Raw genomic sequence first — 24,650 nt, 5'->3', positions numbered from 1 at the left:
AACTTCTCCTTTGCTAAACCCTCCGTCCGTCTACCCCCCTCTCACTCCCCTCGTCCTAGCCACCAGATAATAGGATGTCCTCGAACACCTCCGCATTTGATGCATGTTGCATGTTAGGATTCATTGCACAATCACAAGAGAGAGAGAGAGAGAGAGAGAGAGAGAGAGAGAGAGAGAGAGAGAGAGAGAGAGAGTAAAAGTGAGAAAGAGAATTCAAGATATGAAGTTTTATCCTAATTCACCCTTAAATTAAGACTACGTCTATTTGAGAATTCCACAACAATTAACACATCGAACCTCTCTATTTCACCCCGCACACTCACCAAGAGTGGGACTTTCACGCCATCCTATCAATATTGAGTATGAATTATACCCCAACAATGCCGCTATCGTCGCCAAGAAGTCTCGGCCTCCCTTGCCTATAAATAAGGTGTGTAAAGGAATCGAAAACTGCCTAAACCGCTCGGAACTAGACCAAACCGAACTGCCCATGAAATTAACAGCGGTTCCGGCTCCAACTTTTTAGAATCGATCCTTAATTAGCGGTTCCAAAATCTAGGGTGGGAATCGCCCACCAGAACCATGTTCACCCTTAATTATAGAAGCGTAAATCTTCCAATCCTGCCCCCACCTAGCTATGCCTTGAAGCTCAAATCAACTTCAGTCGAAGCTAAAGGCAATCCATTGAAGACAATTGTAGGGGAGAACCAGCTAATATAAATCAAAGGCTTGTATGCAGAGAAATGCCCCGAGCAAAAAAAGGCAAAACAAAGTGGAGGAAAACGAGAAGATCGCAAAGAAAGCGAGTTTGTCAACTGAGAAACTGAACGAATTTACAAGGCAAAATACATTTTGTTGAAGAAGAAGAAGGCGGATTCCTTCCCAAGCCTGTGGCTTGTGAGAGCGAGGGAGAGAGAGTTCTATGCACATTTTTACGCTTGGTGCTCAACCTAATATCGAATGAGACTAGGAGGATTGTCATCATAGACATAGCGTGTAATGTGTTGAGGACCATAATGAACACAAGGGGCTGGAGCAAAGAATCGGGGATGCATCAATAGTCAAGGCACTCATTTAGGCATGTGGGGGTGCATAGTAGTGCTAGTTCATCAGCACGACGGGCTTCGGAATCTAGCCGGCGGCGAGCTCGTTGCAGGAGAAGTTGAGGGTGGCGTTGATTTTGTTGTCCAAGATTCTAGGGAAAGAGAAAAAAAAATGAGGAGAATGAGGAACGTGGGACCCGCAAGAAAAGAAAATGAAATGACAAACCAAAACAAAAGAAAACCAACTACAAGTGTACGATATAAAATGTATAGTACGGTAAAATCACAGTAATAAGGAGTTTCGAAACAAAAACTAGGGTAGAAATAACACGGCCCACTCTCTTATCACGAGAGACAAAAATACAAGTACATACGCTAGCGATTAGGCTGAAAAGTGGAGGCTAAAGCACATGCCACTAATTAGGTTGAGTTGAAAAGAGGACAACCAAATGGTATCTAGGGCAAAAAAAAAAGTGCCCACTTTGTCTTAAGAGTGCTTTCGTGGATGTGGATGCCACCACGTTGGTTATTTGAAAACGTAAGCCTTTTTTCTTTCGGGACCAATTTAATTTCTAGAGTTAAATGATTTCAAATTCTTTATAAGTTCTACCTAGAAATTGGTACCTATCAACTGGTATAAATTTTTTATTTTTTTGGAACCTAAAACCCGTAATATCACAGGTTCCAAAGTCAATTTTAAGATCTAATAAGTTCCTTGTTTTTTTTTTGTTTCATTTTTAGTTAAACAAAATGAAAATGAACAAAACAACAAAAATGAAAGCTTCTCATTTGTCAATAGCAACAATCCATAAAAGACAAATAGGTAAAATAAAATAAATAATAAAAATTTCAAAACACATAACATAAACCTAAATTATAAAACTTCATTCCTCAATTATCCATGAAAAATTGTTCCAAATTCTAACCACTTAAAATCAAAAGAAACAACAATCATAGTTAAGAACTTAATAATAGTTTTAAATTTAAAATTACTATTAATGAAACTAAAATAATTATTAGAAAGCCTCACCACATATATTCATTCCACTTCGACTGGTAAACTCTATTTACCAATGATCTACCCATATCTAAAGAAGAAAAGATTAAATAAAGCATTCACTCATTAAATATATAAAAGGAATTACAAAATATAAAGACTCATATGAGAAGTGGAAAGGAAACACAACATAGAAAACAAAATGAGTCGGGAAAGATAATTAAGGATTTTAGAGTCTCAAGTTCGATTCTCATAGGAACTAGGAACTAGCAGTTCCTAAAAGGATGGAATTGGAAATTCGACCATCTCTCTTTAGAACTTGAAACTGGACTAGTTCACACTAGTCCTATTCCTACTTCTATCCTAGAACCATGCTTATCCCTATTAATTCCCATGACTTTTGTATAATGGTTTCGTATTAGACCTTAAAATGTTAATGTCCGTTGACACCACCCCTAACCTCGCTATTTTATCATGCTATTCCATTCATGTCTACATATCAAATGCCTAAGTCAAGTTCGACATCTCCTTTCCATATTAGACCCTAGAATGTTAATGTTCGTTGACACCATAACCTCTCTCTTTTATCATGCTATTCCATTCATGTCTACGTATCAAACACCCGAGTTAGGTTCACCGTCATGTTTCCATATTAGACCCTAAAATGTTAATGTTTGTTGACACCACCACTAACCTAGCTCTTTTATCATGCTATTCCATTCATGTATGTGTTTCAGGTTCGACATCAGGCTTGGGCAAAGCATTCCTCAAACCTATCACAACTCAAAAAATATAAATGTTAATGTTCGTTGACACCACCCCTAACCTCGTTTTTTTATCATGCTATTCCATTCATGTCTACATATCAAATGCCTGAGTCAAGTTCGACATCTCCTTTCCATATTAGACCCTAGAATGTTAATGTTCGTTGACACCATAAACTCTCTCTTTTATCATGCTATTCCAATCATGTCTACGTATTAAACACTTGAGTTAGGTTCACCATCATGTTTCCATATTAGACCCTAAAATGTTAATGTTTGTTGACACCACCCCTAACCTAGCTCTTTTATCACGCTATTCCATTCATGTATGCATATCAAACACCTAAGTTAGGTTCGACATCGGGCTTGGGCAAAGCATTCCTCAAACCTATCACAACTCAAAAAATATAAATGTTAATGTTCGTTGACACCACCCCTAACCTCGCTATTTTATCATGCTATTCCATTCATGTCTACATATCAAATGCTTGAGTCAGGTTCGACATCTCCTTTCCATATTAGACCCTAGAATGTTAATGTTCGTTGACACCATAACCTCTCTCTTTTATCATGCTATTCCATTCATGTCTCCATATCGAACACCTGAGTTAGGTTCACCATCATGTTTCCATATTAGACCCTAAAATGTTAATGTTTGTTGACACCACCCCTAACCTAGCTCTTTTATCACGATATTCCATTCATGTATACGTATCAGACACCTGAGTCAGGTTCGACATCAGGCTTGAGCAAAGCATTCCTCAAACCTATCACAACTCAAAAAATTTAAGAAACCCTATCTTTGAAAAATGAAAAACAAGAACTCCAATGCGCTAGTATCACAATCAAGACTTTTCTAATCGAGGGCAAGCCTTTCTTATATTGGTCGTTCTTAAAGACAATATGGCAAATTGCATCCTCATGGCCAATCATATTATATCTAATCTAACTCGGCTAACTAGTCCCTCAAGTGAGACATGCAAATCACTTCAATCCAATAACTAGTTTCGGTATCAATGCCCAAGCAATTTCTACATGGTAGGCCAAGTCCCTCTTTAGGGATCTTCTAATATGATAATCATTCTATGCTTAGATTCCTAACACAAACACCTTGGCCATACTCCCACGACCCAATTATATCAACATCTCTACATCTCTCACATTTCACCCTGATGTTGCGAAACCACTAATAATTCCATAAAATTAGAATTATTTTACATATTTTAGGCAACAATAATGCAATATTTATAAGAAAATATGTGGATTCTATTTACTCAATTTTTTCTTATTTATTGCAAATGATGAGACATGGAGAAAATAAGAAAAAAAATTATCAAGAAGAAGGAAATGAATTTTGTGATTCAAGAATTTAAATTCAGAAGTGTTGGAAGGTAGGGGCCAAATTACGGATTTTGTGATTTATTCCCTAATTTTACGCAAAAAAAAAAAAAGAAGCAATTGCCTATTAGGAATCTTGGATATTTCTTATAAATAGGATAACATTAAGAGGTTGGGGATAGTTAAGTTTTTATTTTTAGATCGTTTTTTCTTGTTCTAGGAGTTTTCAAAATACTTTTTTTTTTGGTTGAAGTTTTTAAAATACTTTGAAGAGAAGACAAAAAGATGTTACATAATTCTTATTATTTGATTCAAAATGTTGGATTTTATTTATATTTCATTTCTTCTTCTATTATGTTCTAATTTTCTTTTGTTAGGGCTACGATTTAGCCTAATCATGAAGCTATGAATTTCATGCCTTTTATATTTTATAAGTAATTTCATTTATGTGAGTTATATATTATTGTGTTTAATGCTTTAAAGTGACTGGCCACCATTTGAATGATCTTATGTACATGTTTGAGATTGAGAAGCAATAATAGCAATTGCTCCTTATAATATATAACTATGAATTAAATGTGAATACACAAACAATAATAAGGTGATAAAAAAATTTCATTGTAAATTAGAGGTGTTCACAAATTTTAATGCACTTATGTTTATGTAAATTCACATAGAGATATAGTAGATTGATAAACTAAGTAGATTTACTATACCTAAAAATACAATTGAAAATAAATTAGAAGATTCCATTATCACATGTTTGATATTATTTTTATATGCATAAGGATCTAAAATTCATATCTTGTAATTATAGTGAAATATGATGCTCTAATATATCTATTTGATTGATTTACTGTATTTAGTTCTGAAATTTTGCTTTTAAGATTGTCAATTTTAATTTATTCTCAATTCAATTTTGATCTGTTAGATAAATTTCAAAATTAATCAAATTTTAATATTTGATTGGTTTATTAATCATCAATATATGGGAGACAATATCATTTCTCATAATAATATTACTTGTTCGACACATTCATTTGTATTTAGAATTTACGAACAATCACTCCTTTCAACTCACACGGGCATGAGAAAAATCAAACTATGACACTCCCTGACCCAATTCCGCAACATTTCATCGTAGACCATTAAGTCACTTCATCACATTGTTCAGCCATCAGTGTCACTCCTTGGGATATGGCAAAAACTCACCAAACAAATGAGCTGCTCCGCTCCAATGGTTGCTTTCTCCGATCAAAAGTGTTCTCGAATCTCTAGTCACCTGTGCTCTTCTTGATATCTATGGCAACTAGAGCCAACTGTGCTTCCTAGGCAGCACTTTTATTTGCCTCCTAGGCTTCTCCTAACCTTAGCAAACCAATAGAAGATTTTTTTCCCCTGGTTAGAAACATGGCACTGCAACATCCATTTACTCGAAAGGATGATGGATTGCATCGACTTTTGCTACAAAAATAAAAATATCTATGACATATATCAAGACAGACAAGGGCTTTATTTCTATTTCTGTATAGCATGTATGAATTCATCAACCCACTCCCAAGTCGCATAAAGCTTCATTCACGCTCAGGTTGAGCCACTGCATGAAAACCTCGAAACATACTTCTACCATACAGAGCCCAACCTCTATTCTCATAACAAAAGGAATTTCAAAAGTATGTTAAAAGCTGCAAGGCTCGAGCACTTTTCAATCCACCAGCATCACAAAATGATTTCCCAGTAAGCTTTGTTTATTAACAATCTGTCCTTGATAATGGAAAAAAGGATCTAAAAGTTTGGAAGAATGGATAATGTATTCTTCCAATTGGAAACCAATGCAACCATCTAGAAATGAATAGTGTCGCGTACAGAATTCCTACAACGGTGCAAATAGGAAAATCGCAAATTCATACCGAAGCACAGTACTATACGGTATTTTAAGGTTCAAAAATCGTATTTCATGTTAGCAGTAGCAATCATTAATAGTTGCGCCATAACTGATACTGAACATCTAACTCACAACTGTGAAGCCTATTAAAGCAAAGTTAGCACTGCAAAAAGTACACAAAAGTCTCTAACAAAGATCTAGGAGTGACCTCGCGCTAGACAACAAATATCCTGAGCCTCACCATGACCTGCAACTACTTTGCCGTGTGCTTCCTCAAGAATGAGATCTTCTAGGTGGTGGAGGTGAATGGTCACGACATCAAAGCACATTCAGAAGTGAAAAAATCAAACAAATAAGGTTGGAGGGGAAAAATTAATCAGGTTCTGCATTCAAGCAACCCGTAAAAGCTCTCATTTGCAGGGCTTTCGACTGTCATACATGGGACTCCTTTGGGGATCATCTCTGGAATTTAGAACAGCACCAGGGCCACAATCAGGGCTACACTTATCCCGATGAAATGGACTTGGTGGTCACCCACGGCCCCTTCCATAAGAAGATGCTTCACAACCTCTATCAGGACTGTAACCATTCCCTTCCTCATCCTCATCCTTAATTGCATATTCCACCATGATAAATAGATCCATCAATGCGCTACATTCGCAATGACAAAACCTTGACTAGTATAGACAAAGACCAGGTCTTGTCCATAATGCCATCAATAAATTACACAACAATAGTCTCAGCTAGAACCCTTGGTTTGATTCATGACGGGCTCAACAAATGTGACGGCACTCCAAATATTATGTTGTCAGTTTGTCCAGCAAAGTTTGGTAGAAAATTTCATGAGGAACTATGATGCCCAATACAACCAAACAGTAATTCGAGGCCGGACTACTTCAGCTTGGGAAGCTATTCAACCAAAGAGAAACTTGGTCCCATGGTTCTCTTTTGTTTGTAACAAAACTCTTACCCACGGTACTAGTTCCATCTCTAGCTCATCACTAGGAACCGGTTACTTACCCAGGTTCTTTTACTCTCCTATGGTAGGATAGTGGATGGTTATTGTGTTTTTCGTAATTCGAGGTCGGACTCTATTGATCATCTTTTCTTTGGTTGTCGGATTACTGCCGGCCTCGCTTCATTATGGGCTGCAAAATGCAATCTTACTTGGCAAAATAGGTCATGGATGGACACTCTACACTGAGCCTTAGATTGTCTCTCAGGCAATGATTTTTCTCAATGTATTGCGAGATTTTCTTTTGGAGCCCTTTGTCATCTAATCTGGAAGACGATGAACAACATTTTGTTCCGGTCCAAGCTCTTTTTATGCCTACTTTGAAAAATCATCTCTTTAAAGTCGTAAAGGACAAAGCTCTCACCTTCAGCCAAGTTGCGGATACACCAAGAAATAGGATAACTCAATGAAGTTGGGGGCTAGATCCAGCTATTTTCTCTTCGGAGGTTGCCGTCGCTTGACCTTCAATCGCGTTGTGGACACACCGAAGAACAGGAGGATTTAAAAAAGTCGGGGACTTATTCCCGCCTTTTTCTTTTCAGAGGTGTCAGTTTCCTCCCTGTAATGCTGTGAGGGTTGCTGTTGTTTCATTGTCTGGTTTCCCTCCTTTTTTCCTCTTTCCTTTCTTGTTTGTTGCTGTTGTTTGGCTGTTTGGTTGCCGCTATTTGGCTGTTTGTGTTTCCCTTTTTTCTCGACACCCTTCCATTCGTTATGACATGTTTGTCATCATGAGTATAAGTTTTTGGTGCCGAGAACCTTGCTGTATAGTTTTTTGGTTAAAAATCAATACATATCTTACCTTACCAAAAAAAAAAAATTACAACCAAACAGTAATTATGCTGCAACAGTTTACAAGTTTCCGATCCTTCTAAGAGGACAGCATGAGAGTTATTTTGAACATTAATTGCATTAATAAACAAGATTGAACATAACTTCATGGCTTGAATATCACAAGACTTGTTAAAGCCATAGAGAAGAACCAAAAGGATGAAGCTCTAGACACCCAAAACATTAACTCAAGAGTTTGGGAGAGATATCATGCCTTGCAAAATCGCCTAACTGTTTGCCGTAATTCTTGATCACTGCACAAGGTATACAAAAGAAACTGATTCCTAGCCAATGGAAACAAGAACTATGTCATCCAGAAAGTCTTTACGTAGCCAAAAAATAAAATGCAAAACAAGGCCATCTGAAGCTTCATATATATATATATATATATATATATATATGAGGTATGGAAACTACAAGCTTTTGACAAGGATCAGCATGCCAGAAAAGTACATAAACAAATAGCAATAATCTGGTTTTATATATTCAAACGTGAAATTGGCACTTCTAACGAGATACAACAGAGCAACAATGTGCCCTCCTCAAGAGATTCCCCACAAAGAACTTAGTAAGTAACTCCAACCATCAACTGCAGTTCTCTTATTTGATCAAATAGTTTTATGCCCATAACTTAAATTGATGAAGTCCACATACCAATCGTTACGAGAAGTAAGCCTACTAACATGCTGTCAGAAACAGTATGTTCCATTCAACATTGTATTCATGGAAAGTCCCAAGTCACTGAGTAAACAAGCAACTGCAAAAGAGGATTTTCGAGATACAACATTGATAGTGTTGAGAGTTCACTTTGTATCACTTTCTCGAAAAAAAATCAAGGGATTTGGTTTGTGAAAGATTAGCAATAAACCCACAAGCAACATTGAGAAACCTTTACTGGATCCTTGAGATGAACTTACCACCCGGTATCTTCGTGTTCTCTAATTCATGAGTTCCCAGCAGGATCATCTGTAAATAATAACCCAAAACATCATTGAACAATTAATTCCACCTTTATGGAACAATTAGTTCTGCCTTTTAGCAATGTAATCTGCCAAAGCCATCAATGGGGCTGCCTTTGCTATATCAAATCCGGATAGATATTCTCGAGCATCTTTGTTCAGTTTCTTGGCAAACTCCCTGGATTTTTCAACCCCGATTAGCTTTGGGTAGGTGAGTTTGTCGGTCAGCAAATCCTTGCCAGCCGTTTTACCCAGTTCTTGAGAAGACTTGGTCACATCCAGAATATCATCCACCACCTGAAATAACAACCCAATACACCTTGCGAAATTCTGCAACTTTTCAACTTCTTCATTCAACCCGCCTCCCATAATTGTCCCAAGAACAGCAGATGCTTCAAGCAAGGCGGCAGTTTTGTGGAGGTGAATAAACTCAAGCTGCTCCAATCCTACATCAGTCATTCCTTCGGATCTTATATCCACCACCTGGCCAGCGACTACACCTTCTGGTCCAATCAATCTCGCCAATTCAAAGATCGCTCTAACTATCCTTTTGGGTGGAACCCCCTTCGTTTCTACCACAATGTGCTCAAATGCATATGCGAGTAGGGCGTCTCCAGCCAAAACAGCAACATCCTCACCAAAAACCTGAAAGATTAAGTTACACAACAGTAAGCTTCAAAGTTTAAACTTTTATAAAACTTGCAAGTCACTCCTAATAAAGCAGAGTAAGTTTGCAAGAACTTCAGATTAGCTAACTAGCAGAAATTCAACTGGGCTAATTCCTCAATCTCACTTATTTTCACCATTCTAATTTCGCCTATGAAACTAATTTCATTAGCTGCTGTACTATAAGGAATGCACGTATCCAATGACTATCACTTCTACACAAATCAATTATCAAGATAGCAATGATTACATTAATCATATCTCGACATATACTTCTAACTAAAAGTTGCAGAAAAGCAGCCAACATGGACGGGAATAGTTAAGCCCTACCTCTGGGACAATACTTTGCAATAACGATGCAAATCTCCACTTCAATTTCGCCAAATATTAGCACAATTAATATCCTACCTCGCATTTCAACCAAAAAAAAAAAAAAAAAAAACCTACCTAGCATCATCATTACAAACAAGCGAGAAAATTAGCCATACAACCTTGTGGTTGGTGGGCTTCCCGCGGCGTAAGTCGTCATTGTCCATACAGGGAAGGTCATCATGAATCAAAGACATGGCATGGATCATCTCGACGGCACAAGCCGAGGGCATGGCCATTGATTCCTGCCCTCCCACAAGCTCGCATGCCGCTATGCACATAACCGGGCACACCCGCTTTCCGCCAGAGAGCAACGAATATCTCGTGGCCTCGTGAATCTTCAGCGGCGGCCGGAGCAAGACCGAGGCATCGAGTGCTGTGTTCACACGATTCACCTTCTCGAGCATGTAGGCCTTGAAATTGAAAGGGGGTCTCTCCTCTTTATCCTCTGCGGTGGGCTCTTCTTCCTTGGTAAGGATTGCAGAGACCAAGAAGCGCGAGTTGGGAAAGGAATAAGAAATGGGTTCGGTGGTTCTTCGAGAAATCAAGGGAAAGGCTGAATTTTTCAGGGGATGAAGCAAATTGGATCTGCTTGCTTGGTTAAAGATCGAACAGATGGTGGTCAAATTGATGCAGTTCATGCTTTCGATAGTAAAGAACAAAGAATCTGATCTTGGGTGTTGAGCCTTCAGTCTTGAATCTTGAGTGGGGTCACCGTTGAACTTCTTCTGATGCTTTGGTTACAAGGTCATTGGAGTCTAGGTTTATGGATGGATTCAGCAGTGAAAGCCCCTCAAACTCAATCAAAACTAACAGGACCTATCCTCCTAGTAAGTGGAATGGGGCAAGCCAAAACCTACTCCCAACGAGCTGCATCTCAAGTCAAGCCCTGGAAGAAAGGAAATGAGAATACCGTCAACGCGAGAATTCCAGGTAAAAAGGAGGATTGGCCTTTCAAGACACCGACCCAGCATTCATCAAGAGATATGTCATCTCAATCTCAAGTCAAAGCTTTATCCTTCTCCCGCTTGTTTAGGGAACTACTCCTCTTTTATGGGGTATTGGAGAACGAAAAGGCCCTTTACCTTTGCTGACGAACTGCCTTTTCGTTTAGTAGCAGAGAGTACAGAGAAAAGCTTGCTGCACGGACGAGGAAACTCTCAGGGGAGCCTGACTCGGAGTTGGTCTCGTCCATTACCATTAGTAGCGACAGGGATGGTAAACAGAGAGAGGGCAAAGAAGGAGATTAACAAGCAAGATTCAGGAGGACTCTGCAATGGGGTGGATGGTGCAATCCCACTTTTCTTCCCTCCACCATCGATGGCGAAAAGTGACCAAAACAGGAACTAGTGAGCTTAAGCTCACTGGGCAAAGGAGGTCTGTCTGTCTGGGCAGAGAGAAAGAGGGTACACTGCCGGACCGACCGACCGACCAACCACCGGACAACACCGATGAAACTGTGAGTTGGGTAGGCATTCAGACACTGGGAATCTATGCTGCAATATGAGGCCAGTGAATATTCTTAGGAAGAAATCGTTACTTGCCTTATGAGCACACGTGAACTGATCTGTTTTGACTCGAGATCTTGTCGGAGCACGGGTGCGGCGTTCTTGGGTTGATCCGGTGGGCGACGGGCGATGAACGAGGTTCTACGGTTCTCGGACGGCTGTCCTAATTGCGGTCCAGTTTTAAGTAAGTAAATCTCAGATGTCGGGCGAAAAACTCTACTCTTTATACATCAAGGCTCTTTGGACACCAAATAAGAAAAAAGAGTTTCAATAGTTAACTGCAAGACTTGAGAACTTTCGACCAATTTACGAAAAACACCACAAAAGGGCTTTTCAATAAGCTTAATTAACAATCTGTCCTGACGATTGGAAACGGGGTCTGATAGCTTTAAAAATTAGACAATGTTTTATTCCGATCGACGACTAATGTAACCATATAAAGATAAGTAGCGTCAACATATAGAATCCCTATTATTACACAAATAGAAAAATCGCAAGTTCATATCAGAGTATAGTGGTATGGGATGATTAAGGTTTGGAAATCGTATTGCATGTTAGCAGCAATGATTGCATCCTAAACGATACTGAACATCTAATCCTTGGCGTGCCTGTGCCGAGTCATTCATCTACTTGAACTCCTCACCGTGGCATTTGTGCAGGTTGCCGCCATTCATGTTTCATGGGCCAATTTGTCCCCTAGTCTTTTGGGCCCTTAGTGGATTACCGATTTAGGTTTGCTATTAGGCCCATTTGTTAGATGCGATGTGATAATGACATGTGGAAAAAAGCAAATCAATGAAAAAAAAGTTTGAAAATTCGAATGTAGAAAGTCGATCGGAATGTACATCACATACACGCTACAATTTGGTCGATCACATCACGTTAGCCATGTAAAAAAATGCGTCAAATGCTTTTTTTTTTACATTCGACTATTAATTTGGCATACAAACTTGATTAGTAATTAACGTCTCTTATTGGCATAAATATTCAAAATACAACTTCTCATTGACCAAGCATTTATTTTGCTCGAAATCCACATGAAAGACACATTGCTAGTTGAACTCATTGGTATGGCCCATGACCAGGAATTATCCTAATTTGATCTTACAAAATGTCAGGCAAATTACCATCGCATTGGTGGCCGCGATGGTTTGGGCTCTCTCCCCATCATGAAGGAAGGAGTTCAAATTTCTTCATGATCGCTTAGGATCTTAAGTGGAACGCCGAGGGTGGTGGGTCCTCCCATTTACATGTCGCCTACCACCTGTACGACGTTCCTAGGTCACAAAAAAAAAAATGTTAGGCGGATTGAATTTTTTCAGAGCTATTATTGAGCGCACCGAGTGAACTCATGTGAGGCAACCATCAAAATCACTTGGGGCCCACTTGAAATCCTATTTAAATCAAGTATTATATCATATTGAGCCCATGTCAATCCATACACCTTATAACTTCTTATTATACTTTTTAGATATATAAATATACATATAAAAAAGTCATAGATCACGAAACCAAACTTAGATACTCTTGAAGTATTTGAACATTATATTAATCCAACACATCGCTTTCACTTTCGGAAACTCTCCAAAAAATGAACAAAGTCTTTTACATTTGGCCAAATCCCTTAAGAACTCCAAAAGTCATTTCAAATGCTGAATCAAATAGGATCGAAAGGAGCACATGCGATTGAAATTCTCAAAATTCTTAAGGAATCGATGGCGAAATTAGAATCTCAAACTCCACCGATCTAGTACACATCAAGGACCACCTCACCCCCACTGCTAACTAGCGTAGAGAGAAAGCTAGCTAGCAGGCGCGCATGGTACGACAGGATCACGCTCGATGCCCGAAACCAAGAACGCCGAAAGAGAAACCAGGAAGAGAGCGACAAAGACAGCGCCTTTGAGCGAAGAATCCATCGCCCCAAAGCGGGTTCGTCGTCTTTCGTTTCGGCTTTCACGTAGAGAGCAAACGAACCCGCGTGCGTCCCTGCCTAACCTTGTCTCTTCCGAAATGTCCCTTTTATTCTCCGCATAAAGCCGATCGGCTTCGGCTCGAAAGCCGTGCCTTTTTGTGGATCGGAACCGACCCACGAGACCGAAGATTTCATTTTTTTTTCGTTCTTATCTCGGTCCGGCTCTCCGCCAGCTCTGTTTCCTTTTCCAGCAGGTTCGGGCCATTTCTGTGCCCATTACGATTCTTGATTTCGTTTCTTCGTGCTTTCGAGTTGATCCAGCTTTCCTTGTTGGGTTGTTCTCCGCCTGTCGTGATCGTCGCTCGTTTTTGGGCTTGAGGTGTGCTTGTGCAAGTTCTCGAAATTGGGTGTGATCGGTTTTTTGCGATGTGATCTTGGGTCGTGAGGTTTCGAGGTTTCTTGCTGAAACTGATCGAAATAGATGCGTTGTCGGGTGGTTGCTTGTTGCTTCCTTTATCTCGCTCTAAAAAAAATGGGTTTTGGCTCTAAAAATGGCTCGTTTGAGTATATTAATTCGCATATTGCTGATCAAGTGTTAAAGTTGTGGGCTTTATTCGCTTTTGTTGAAGCATGTTACCTTGTTAGTTTTCATGCACATTGGTGTTGTCATTATCATCAGAAATATTGGTAAATTTCGATAATTTTTACTGCTAAGGAGAAAGAAAGTTCAGGGAAAGCTTCTGCAACCCATAGATGGCACCGCCACTTTGGTGCCTTCTTTGGTTTACCATTATACAACTCTCATCGTGCGAAAGCTTGAAATGATGGGATAATTTTGACTTTCATGTATGTGGAGGCCTTGGTGGGCTTAATTATGTGATATCAACTCATCAATGGATTATTGCAATGCCTTTCTTTGTTATATATGGGTTTTCTTTAAGGATACTTACATTTATATCAAGCCTGTCTTCATGAGATGATCTCCAATTTTGGCTGGTAAATGCTTGCTGGGTGAGGGGTGGGCATTAAGGAATATGATGAGAGACTATAGAGCAAAAACCTTAAATTACTTACAGTATGTTAGGGAGTTGGTACTATTCAGATGGTTCAGTACTCTTTCTCAATCAAAATAGTGTGAGTCAGAATCAGGCCATATGAGTTCTTATCAATTCAATACACTCATAAAATTGATGGGATAGCAGTTTGACAACAAGAGGGCTAAAGCTGTGACCAGTGGAACCAGAAACGTGTCTCTTATGTTTTAATTGCAAAGTTGTGAACATACTGGCAACATCATGGTTGTTTGTATGTCCTAGTTTTCTTGCCATACTCAATTTATATTGTAAGATATGGTGATTATCGTTTGTGGCTTTTCCCATTTTAGGAACAATGATTAAGCTCTTCAAAGTAAAAGAAAAGCAGAGAGAAAATGCTGAAAATGCAAATGGAAGGGGACCTGTAAAGAAGCAAAGTGCGGGGGAGTTGCGCCTTCACAAAGGTTTCGTCTATGTTAACTAAGTTGCATCAAATTTTTTTTTGTTGAAATTGCTTTTAGGAGCAACTTTTTATGGGTACAATGGAGTTGATATAATGTGAAAGGTATAAAGTGGGAAGAATATAAACTAGTTGTGAATTTGCTTTGTACTTTTTGTTCAAAAATTGTTTAGGTGCTCGAGAATACTGTGAATTTGCATGGCTGGTCAAACTATTTTGGCTGAAGGTTCAATATAGTTGTCCTGATATACACAGCCTCTCTCCTTCTTTACGCAGCATCAGTAGAATGATTTAACTTGCATATGACACATATCATTAAAAGTATTTCATTTAGCTTATGGTAGAAGTTATTTGAGTACCACGCTAAGTGGAAATATCATTGATGGGCTTTTTACTTTATCACCGTCAGAACAATATGTGAATAATGAATACCATGGCATTGGAGTATAATTTCCCCCAAAAGCTTAATTTGAAGTTTGTGTTTATATGGAGTTGTCTGTGATTTTCTGTGACTTAACTTTAGGGATGATACCTAAAGAGGGCATATTTTCATGGAGGATGAACAGTAGATGCTGATGGGCATAAGATGTTCCTCTCCAATAAGAGCAGTATTCTTTATGACTTTGCTGTTGATAGTAGTCTATGCTGAATTGTTGTGCTTCACTATCTTATTTCCTTTTTAAGTTGTGTGTCTTCCCTACTGATTGTGTCTGTGATGTGTGAATTCTTTTTGATTAAAGCATCTTCTTTTATCCATGTGTAATTCATGATGGCCCAAAGTTGATATTTTACTTTCTGTTGATCTCGAGAAAAGGAACCGACTAATGTATAGATACATATTGCTCTGCTTTAACTTAAAATAGAAAAAGGCTAGCTTAGTTTTTCTGTGATCCTTTAAAAGCCATTTTATTTCATCCCACTTGTGTTGTTGGGGTTTGGATATGAATTGGATAGTGTATGCTGAAAGAAGTTGTCTCTTTGTGCATGAGCATCTGAAATTTTGTGCATGAGCATCTGAAATTCCTATAAGTGCATGAGCATCTGAAATTCCTATAAGTGCATGGATTATGTTGTGTAAACTGAACAAATTACGGAGAGCGTCTTATCATTACTACATGAGCTGTCGTTTGACCGATAGGTTCAATATCTTATTGAAGCTGCCATTGGGCGAAAGTGGACCTTGGTCCATGGCCAAACTAGTTCCTATTTTTGCACAGGGAACATGTTTAACCAATAGGTTGTATATCTGATCAGCGTAACCAATGGATCTGCTATTTTGTTTTTCGTTGGGTTGAGTGAACCTTGGTCCATGGCAGAACTAGTTACTTATTGTGCACCCTGAACAGTGAATAAAGATTGGAAGCTCTTAGTACAAGTTAGTATAACAAAAGTCCTCCCATCTTGTTTCAGTCTACTTTGAAAAGAACAATTGGCATAGATAGATCTAGGAGTGGTGCTTCTTATGGAACTACTTGTGACAGTTCTTTCTTTCCTATGATTTTTTCTTTGATTTCTCTATCAATTTATTGGCATTTTACTGATAAGCTCATTGATCAATATCATATGGTATATCAAGCTCTCATTTCCTTTTATCTGCTTCAGAAGTATCTCGTTGATTATGATTTGTTCTTGCAGATATTACTGAGCTGAACCTACCAAACTCATGTGCAATAACATTTCCAAATGGAAAGGATGACTTGATGAACTTTGAGGTCTCAATTCGGCCTGATGAAGGATATTATGCGTAAGATGACCTCGCATTTTTCCTGGTGTTATGCTCACTAAACAAGTGCAGGATTTTTCTCATGAGGACATTCTCTTCGCTGGTTTCTGCAATTGCATTTTGAGGATCTTCTAATGAAGAACTATAAACTGTTCTTTTAACTTTCTTCTATTTGGTTTGTACAGAGGTGGCACCTTTGTGTTCACTTTTCAAGTTTCTCCAATCTACCCCCACGAGTCACCGAAAGTAAAGTGTAAAACCAAGGTAGTGCAGCTTGACATGTTATTTGCCGCAAAATTTGTTCACATCAATGTTTGTATGGGATCTTGATCGATCCTCCCTTGCAAACCTAACTTTTAGGTCTACCATCCGAATATTGATTTGGAAGGAAATGTTTGTCTGAACATCTTGCGTGAAGACTGGAAGCCTGTACTGAATATAAACACCGTCATATATGGATTGTTTCACCTTTTCACGGTATTAATTCTTCTCGTGCACATGGAATCTGGGTTCCTGCCTCAAGATACTTGGTGTTTTAGTTTTCTTCACTTTTGCTGTTTTTTTCATTAAATGTAGGAACCAAATTATGAGGATCCCCTCAATCACGATGCTGCAGCCGTGTTGAGGGACAACCCGAGGGTCTTCGAGACTAATGTGAAAAGGTCTATGGCGGGTGGCTACGTGTGTCAAACTTTTTTCCCCAGGTGTATATAGCTTTGGTCAGATATTCACCGGCGTTAACTGTGAAACTATTGTATCAGAGTCTGAATGCCCGTCTTGCCATATAAATCATATGTGAATCCACCTTGCTGAGAAGAATTGGGATGGAAATTTCTCGGAACAAACAAGTGAATCTTAGCGGTTAGATATCTGTAGCTTGTGTGACCTGTGGTCGGAATATCAGTCATGCTGTTGGAATGATGCACATAAACAGTATGCATTATGCTGTAAGGAAAATGTCGAACCTCCTCTCTCTCTCTCTCTCTCTCTCTCTCTCTCTGTGCCCGAGTGTGGCAGCAGTGAAGCTCATGTTTGTTTTTTCTCCTGAGATCATCACGAATAAAAAAAGAAAAAAGAAAAAAGAAAAAAGAGAAGGCAAATCATTTCTAATAGAAGCTTATTGTCTTCTGACATTTGGTAAGAGTTACTGGAAAGTTGCATAGATGTAGCAAACGAAATACCCCAAAAGTTACAGATGATGTTCAGCGCAGGATGAGGCTTCACTCAGAAGCAGTCAAGAAAACATTTTCAGTTCATACTTCTTCACCCTTCATTTTCGATGGGTTTTACCTGTTAGCTTGATTTGATCACAGGCTCTAAGCTCTAATAGTAGCATATCAGGCAACTCATATACAAGCTCAAATCCTGTGAAGAATGGTCATTCTGAGACCGTGAAGAAGAAGATTTAAGAGACTTTCCGGAACAATCATGTACCAAAGCCCTCTTTCTCCTGTGTTTCTCTGCAGTAAAAGCATCAAAGCGTATTCCGGTAAAAATTTTGCCAAAAGGCCAAAAATGAATCATGAATCTTGTCTCGTGCTATGGCTCCATTGCTATGAGTTCCAGGCATCCGATATGTCCACCTGAGAACCTCACCTCAACCGATTGTACTAAAGCTCATGCCACGCTAATTTCGTGACTGCGTTTCACTTCATCTCTTCCTCTTTTGAAATGGCAATCCTGGCATTGTCGCGGTCGCGCCCAAAGGCCACATGTAAGGGAGTGTAGAGCAAGCAACAGAGACCGAATGGCACTGCCATCATCGACAGGAGCCCCTTGGACAAGGCAAAAGCCTCCCTCGTGGAACCCGCAATTGGATCGATGGACTTTGCATCATAGCCATATATCTTCTCTGACAAGATCCCAACCAGCGGGGCAGCGAAGGAGGAGAAGGAAACTTCAAAGGCCCGGTCAAATGCGTAGATCATAGTTCGGTGTTTGGCAGGAACCACCTCCGCAAACATGGGGGCATTGGCCGCCGTGAGACACCAGCTGATGGTTAAACCCATCAGGAGCAAGGTGACGGCGTAGCTGAACCAGCTGTCTGTGTTTTGTGGAATCACTCTGAGCAGGAACAGGGAGAAGGGGATTCCCATGAAGGAACTGAACTGCGCGCACATGACACGACCCGAATTAGGGAATACTGATGATAACCGATCACCTATGACACCACCGAGCAGTGACCCGATGGCGCACCCCACCGCGAATAGACTGAGCAGCGCTGCTGTGCTATTGTGATTGAAACCTGCAAAGTAAAATGATTGAACTATTGAAGGACACCCAACATGAGACCTGAGAACAAACATTTAATACAGATGGAAAATACTTGGTTGATTAGGAATATGCAGAAAACAACTGGATCATAATGCAGAGGACATGCGAATCAACGTCTTTGTCCGCTTCACTATTGTCCTGAACTTCCGCTGCATAGATTACTGGCAAGACTAATTTGTTGCAGGTCCTACACTAAAGATGGCACGACTCAAGCTGCATCAACTAAGCTAAAATTTATTATTCTTCTCACTAAGCACTGATTTTCTCAATGATGAGATTCTCCACTTAAAGAAAGACTTCAATCCTTGATTCTAAAGAGGCATGCAGAAAATGCTGAATCAAGAACTCACCAATCAGTTCGAACCACATGGTAAAGAAAACCATTGCTGTCCATGGTAGCATCCCAACGATGCCCTGCAATACAATTATCTGAAATGTCCGTACTTTTATAACAGATTTCATGGCAGCGCAGGACTCCATCCAAACCGATTTCACATCTGAGCCCTTCCCTTTTAAGTCACCTCTGCAGAGAAAACATAATGCTGATTAAAAACAAGATATTACCATCGACAATCAATGTCGAATGGTGTAAATAAGGTTTGCTATCCCAGGAAACAAAAATATGACCTCATAAGAGCTACTACAGAACAAATAGTACCCATATAGGCTCTTGCTAGAATCGGGGGCAAAGCTGCTCACTTTCTTTGGATCATCGACGAACAAGAAAACAAGCAACCCGATAAGAAAACTAAGGGTCGCCATTAAAATAAAGGCGCATCTCCATCCTGGTATGCCCCAGTAATTCTGACCAGCCATAATTGTTGCCAGAACTCCGCCTCCAATACCGCCAAATGAACCGATAAGACTCAGGAATCCGAAGCCTGCACCCCTCACACCATCTGTATAGCTATCTGCAATGAAAGACTGGAGAGCTGGTATCACGATTGCTAGTCCAAGCCCATTGACTGCCCTCCAGAACACGACTTGCATGAAATGCTCGCTCAAACCTACTGCGGCAGTCGATAGTGCCCAACACAGAGTCCCGATTGTTAGAACTGTGGGCCGGTCATAATTGATTGCTAGTATACCTGCCAAAGGTGAAGCTATCCCTTGCACGAAGTTCCTTATGAATGTGAGGTAACCGAGATCGACCGGCCCAATGTTGAAGGCTTCACTGACTTCTTTGTAGACTGATGGGAGCAAATTTTCGTCAGCACGCTCCATTATTGAGGCCATGTTGATGAGAATGAGGGAAATGGAGAAGCCAAAGATCCTTCTTGTCCTGTTCCACAAGGATTGTAGCACAAACAAGATTGCAGATTAATATTGTAGGAAGATGTTGTATCACTGGGAAAATTCAAGTCAATAAAATGGGAAATAGTTTCGCAGGCATGGCATTAGCACACTGGTTATGGTTCATATCATGTGAGAACACATGAAACATGGTCCTGGAATAATTGTAAAAAGGCTATTGCTTCTAAAACAATTTTAGCTGATCGCTATGTAGACATTGTAGGGCCTATCAGACTAACCGAACCAGTGTAATTGTAAAAAAACTAAGACATTTAAGCTGTGAAGTTGAACTCAGGAAGGCCTAAAAGAGGAACCACCAGGTTGATATGATCATTCAGCATAATTAGGAAAGCAGCATAGTTTCACTCAACCTGAATGAACGCATCATTATAAAAATCTGCATTAACAACCAAGTGTCAACCTTTAACATTCCATGATGACCAGCAGACACAAGCAAAGAAGCGTCCTTGATCGAATACGTAGAGGAACTACATTCCACACACGTAGCTTAAGTCATTCTATTGAGTGTAGCTATTTCTCAATGTGGGAAGTTTGCATTAGCTTCTGATCTGTCTTCCATTGCAAGTTATGCATTACAGAAAGGAACTACGCATTCTGCACCCCCGCTAGGTGGTTATTGGCACAACAGTAGACTGTGTCGGATGTAATCAACTTCGATCCGTGTCGTTTCCTGATCAGACAGATGCCCCTGGGGCTACCAGTAATCAAACGTTCTCTTGACGGCAAAAATCAGTGACTTACACTGGACCTAAGCTACTGTTCCCTGAAGCAGGATCCAATTAAATAAGACAAGACAATGGCAATCTCCTCGAAATAAAGTGTCCTGCTACTTCACTTGAAAAGTGTTTGTTGAGAGAGCAATAGGGGAGAACCCCTGGGCTTCCGAGAGCGCACTTTCATCGCCCATTCCTTGTTAATTTTATCACTTTTTCTTCAGCTGCAAATCCTCCTAACACTAACGCATCACGCTGAGCTAAAAATACAAACCAACACGGTCTCATTAAAAGCCAAAGTGCAGAACCTCAACCAGAACTCACGGGGTCCTTCTGGTCAAAGTCAACCTCCATGACCACCTCTCCTCAATTTGTCCAATTACTTAATACGACCATAAACTTGAACCCAGAATTACTAAGGTCTTGAAGTTTACCGAGGCAAGATGGGATTTTCATTTGCCATTCATCTACGCCAAATGAAACAGTACTCCTATGCAGGAAAAGAACGAAAGAACCCAATCGCAGCAGAACTTTTTCTTAGAAAGAAAAGAAAAGAGAGAAAAACAGGGGAGGCTCACCTCATATCTTGCAAGAATATAGGCAAGAGATGTCCGGATCTATGATCAGAGCTAAACATGTGATTCCTTCGTCCCATCAGAGAACCCAAATCCTGGAACCTGTCAACGACCCGAGAAATTCGCCAGCTTCTTCTATCATCATCCTGGGACTCTCGAAATGGATATTATCGACCAGGATGAATGTTTCAAACGGACATATCATTCGTGGATTGAACTGGAATCGGGAGGCGACAAAATCAAGAAGCTTCCCATGAAACTGTGTAGAGAATCGGGTTAATGGAGGTTGGCCGTTTGGGATGTTGGGGATTGGGACAAGTCGTAGTTTCTTCTTCTTCTTCTTCTTCTCTATGGCCACGAGGCTCTTCAGAAAAATCGGTTTCTTTTGGGGGCCCTTTCTGAATCTCCGAAGTACAAGGAAAATTAGGACGTTGGTTTGACCTTACATAAGAACATAAATTTATTTTTTGCTTTCCCTTTAAACTTTAGAATATTATAGGAATTTCAAAAAATCGTGAAGAACTTGTACATAAATCTACATGTCAAGTAAGATTAAAAATATTATTCAATTTAAGAATGTTGTGAACAAATCATACATAAATCTACATGTTAATATGTGAATACTATGAAAGTTTCGGATCCAAAAAATATCGAAATGCGTGATTTGCAAATTTTAGATTAAGAAAAAAATTAAAAATAGAATAGACCATGGAATCTCACCAAGACGTATCATGTTATTATCTAAACTTTTATATAAAGTAAAGATGATATTTTACTTTTCAGGGATTTCGTTTGTTTTTTCCTTCTCAAATATTCTTAATTACGTGTTCCAATATTAGAAGTCGGATGGGTTCTATGTTACAAAAACCTTCTTAAAGGGATTGCAAATAGTGAAGTATTATTCTTTTTCGATATTTATTACTACCATTTTCCCGTGATTTTGTATTGTTATAAATAATTTATTTTCATTTTTAAATGATTCAAAATATTTTTTAACCAAATCTTTTTGCTTAATTTAACAAATGCCAAAGTTCGCGCTATTCCTAATCCTGATTACCCAATGTTTTAAAGCAAGTTTTATTCCGGGTATGAAATTGGAAGTGCTGCGGATTTTGATTCATGCCCTTTATTTTATGAACTTTGGATCTCTGAAATTGGGGGTAGTTCGAGGATTCGCATCAATGCCCGAAAACCGTAAAAATATCTTGAATCATATACGTATAGGAAAACGAAAAGTTGATGAAGGGGACCTCCAGGCCAATTTGCTTGAGGATAGGCAATATGAAAATAAAAATATTTAAAGGGGAATGAGCATAGAAAACGAAGATGGTGGAACGTGATAATGTTAAAGTAGTAAAAAATTGTGAAGCGTCGCAGCAACAAAGCATGATATGAGCTGTCCTCGAGAAACAGAACAAGAAGAACATGGACATCTTAGGCTATAATTTTTATTCCGCTTGCTTGTCCATCTCTAAGGTCCAAAGATAAATAAATAAATAAAAACATAGGTTTCATATAGCAAGTAATAGTGAAATGGGCAAAACTCTCGATGAGCTGTTGATCGAGTGCAGGATTCTAAAGAAAAATGCCATCGGTGAATCGAATTTGTAAGCTGTATTTTCAAAGAGAATTAATTCAAAACGATTTGGTCCGACTAAACTTAACGCATAACTCATTCCATTTACGCCTCCCAAAAACAGTCTGTCGACGAATAACTTGCAACATGAGCTAGGGAAGAAAAGGGAGAAAAAGGATATTTTCATGATTTTAGTCAACGTTGATGAGTACGACGATTAATGATAAGATAACGTGGGTGACTGATAGAGCCAATCTTGACATTTGAGTCAAGTTGAATTTTTTTGTACTATCCGTCCAGGGGGAGTGCATGCGTGATGTGATTTTAGAATGCTAAAAAAGATCTAGATATTTTCACAACTTCTCCACAAATCTTGATAGTATCTTTTAATTAATAATTTAATGGAAAAAAATAATAATTTTCCTGTGTAGGCCGGCTTATTAGCAAGACTGCTATGCCCCCAGAATTATTCTGGGAAGAACAATATAAAATTTTTTAAGAAAAAGCAAGAATTGTACTGTTTCTGAACGTGGCCAAGTGTGGTTTCTCACGTTAGCTTTGTCCGCGTAAGGACTAACTGCATATTTAAAGCCAAAATTTAAAAATAATATAATAAACTAAAACAAGAGATGGGACAAATGGGGTTTCTCGAGGACATAAAACAATTTTCAGCTAAGCAAGTGTACAAAAGAGAGAGAGAGAGAGAGAAAGAAAGAAAATTAGTGGAAGATGATCTTGGGCCACAATGTGGGCTCATTGCAATGGGCCTGTTAGGCCCAAGCCCATCTCTGGTGAACGCCATGAGAACTTTCTTCGGATTTATTTGGGTCTGAGACCGGAAGAGTTTTTGAGTTCTCAAGAGAAGTAGCTAAGGAACTGATTGAAAACCATGACCCTTTTGATGCTGGTTGATAACTTTTCTGGATATTAGCTGTGATGTGAAAAAATGTTGAATCGAACGAAAAATTGGTGGAAGGTTTGGATAGCACAAGAACATGTGGCTGATGAGAGAGTAGATTAAGAATAAATGACCAAGAAATTAGAAAGTTTTAGGAATCGCTAATCATTAAAAATGCGATGATTATGATTTGGATACCATTTGGACCAATTCGCCCAGTCTAATTCACTTATAATCTAAATAATTACATGGTGTGGTGATCTCACCCAACATATATGGGGTTTGAGATATTACAAATTTCCCTACTTAAAGAACTGACATTATTATGAGTGTTTGGTCCATATTGGCTAACCCTGTTCTTGTGTAGCATGGTTTGTTCATGCCTTCCCCAACATCTTAGAAGTATGCTAGGAGTTGTACCCTATCCGAGCTTTCATGCCTTTGCGATCAATTGCTGTCCTTGTTGAATCCGATATGAGACTAGTCCATCCGTAAACCGCATAACCATTAGAAAAAGTCTTGTTTTCACACAAGTTTTAACGACCCATTTGGATTCGTTCCACACTACTTAAGCCTCCAAAATGAAATATTATACGAAAAATATAAGGCTATAACCATCTGGGAGTGGTCGTTCATTTATAAATCACTTAATATAGCGAATCTTGGAATGCTTCATTTTCGAATTTAGCAATAGTCACGAGACCCGAGCGCCACTGTGTACACACATGACTTTTTCCTCAACACGCATCGAAAGCAATAAACTCCGAAAACCCGAATAAAAAAAAATCACGATTAA

The 24,650-nt window shown here is 39.2% G+C and overlaps 3 protein-coding genes across 9 annotated transcripts; 1 reads left to right on the top strand and 2 right to left on the bottom strand.

Annotated features, from left to right (window-relative positions):
• Positions 1 to 7,859: 7,859 nt before the first annotated feature.
• LOC104456844 (geranylgeranyl pyrophosphate synthase, chloroplastic) lies at positions 7,860 to 11,399 on the bottom strand. Of its 4 annotated transcripts, none has more exons than XR_005545315.1 (4): positions 10,950 to 11,399; positions 9,987 to 10,753; positions 8,788 to 9,474; positions 7,860 to 8,154 (listed from the first exon to the last, which is right to left on the bottom strand). XR_005545315.1 is itself a non-coding variant. In XM_010071716.3 (3 exons), the coding sequence occupies exons 2-3, from the start codon at positions 10,503 to 10,505 to the stop codon at positions 8,893 to 8,895; spliced, it is 1,101 nt and encodes a 366-aa protein (XP_010070018.2). In that variant the 5' UTR covers positions 10,506 to 10,753; positions 10,950 to 11,399; the 3' UTR covers positions 8,558 to 8,892. The 4 variants fall into 4 exon arrangements, 2 of the variants coding, with proteins under 2 accessions (XP_010070018.2, XP_018717702.2); XR_005545314.1 differs by having other exon boundaries at positions 7,860 to 8,124; XM_010071716.3 differs by lacking the exon at positions 7,860 to 8,154 and having other exon boundaries at positions 8,558 to 9,474.
• Positions 11,400 to 13,104: 1,705 nt separating this feature from the next.
• On the top strand, positions 13,105 to 17,483 carry LOC104456845 (NEDD8-conjugating enzyme Ubc12). 4 transcript variants are annotated; one of them, XM_018861670.2, is made up of 6 exons: positions 13,105 to 13,353; positions 14,672 to 14,785; positions 16,417 to 16,525; positions 16,690 to 16,768; positions 16,865 to 16,981; positions 17,081 to 17,483. In XM_018861670.2, exons 1-6 carry the CDS (start codon positions 13,215 to 13,217, stop codon positions 17,216 to 17,218), a joined length of 696 nt encoding a protein of 231 aa, XP_018717215.2. In that variant the 5' UTR covers positions 13,105 to 13,214; the 3' UTR covers positions 17,219 to 17,483. The 4 variants fall into 4 exon arrangements, with proteins under 4 accessions (XP_018717215.2, XP_010070022.1, XP_010070020.1 ...); XM_010071720.3 differs by having other exon boundaries at positions 13,150 to 13,304; XM_010071718.3 differs by having other exon boundaries at positions 13,224 to 13,541.
• Positions 17,484 to 17,607: 124 nt separating this feature from the next.
• LOC104456848 lies at positions 17,608 to 21,782 on the bottom strand. Its single transcript, XM_010071722.3, has 4 exons — positions 21,384 to 21,782; positions 19,437 to 20,060; positions 19,129 to 19,301; positions 17,608 to 18,749 (listed from the first exon to the last, which is right to left on the bottom strand). The coding sequence occupies exons 1-4, from the start codon at positions 21,458 to 21,460 to the stop codon at positions 18,151 to 18,153; spliced, it is 1,473 nt and encodes a 490-aa protein (XP_010070024.1). The 5' UTR covers positions 21,461 to 21,782; the 3' UTR covers positions 17,608 to 18,150.
• Positions 21,783 to 24,650: the final 2,868 nt, after the last annotated feature.

Source organism: Eucalyptus grandis, chromosome 8 (genome assembly GCF_016545825.1).
Source record: "Eucalyptus grandis isolate ANBG69807.140 chromosome 8, ASM1654582v1, whole genome shotgun sequence".
NCBI lineage: Eukaryota > Viridiplantae > Streptophyta > Magnoliopsida > Myrtales > Myrtaceae > Eucalyptus > Eucalyptus grandis.
The sequence above is the reverse complement of the archived record's forward strand: the minus strand, read 5'-3'. Positions and strand labels throughout refer to the sequence as shown.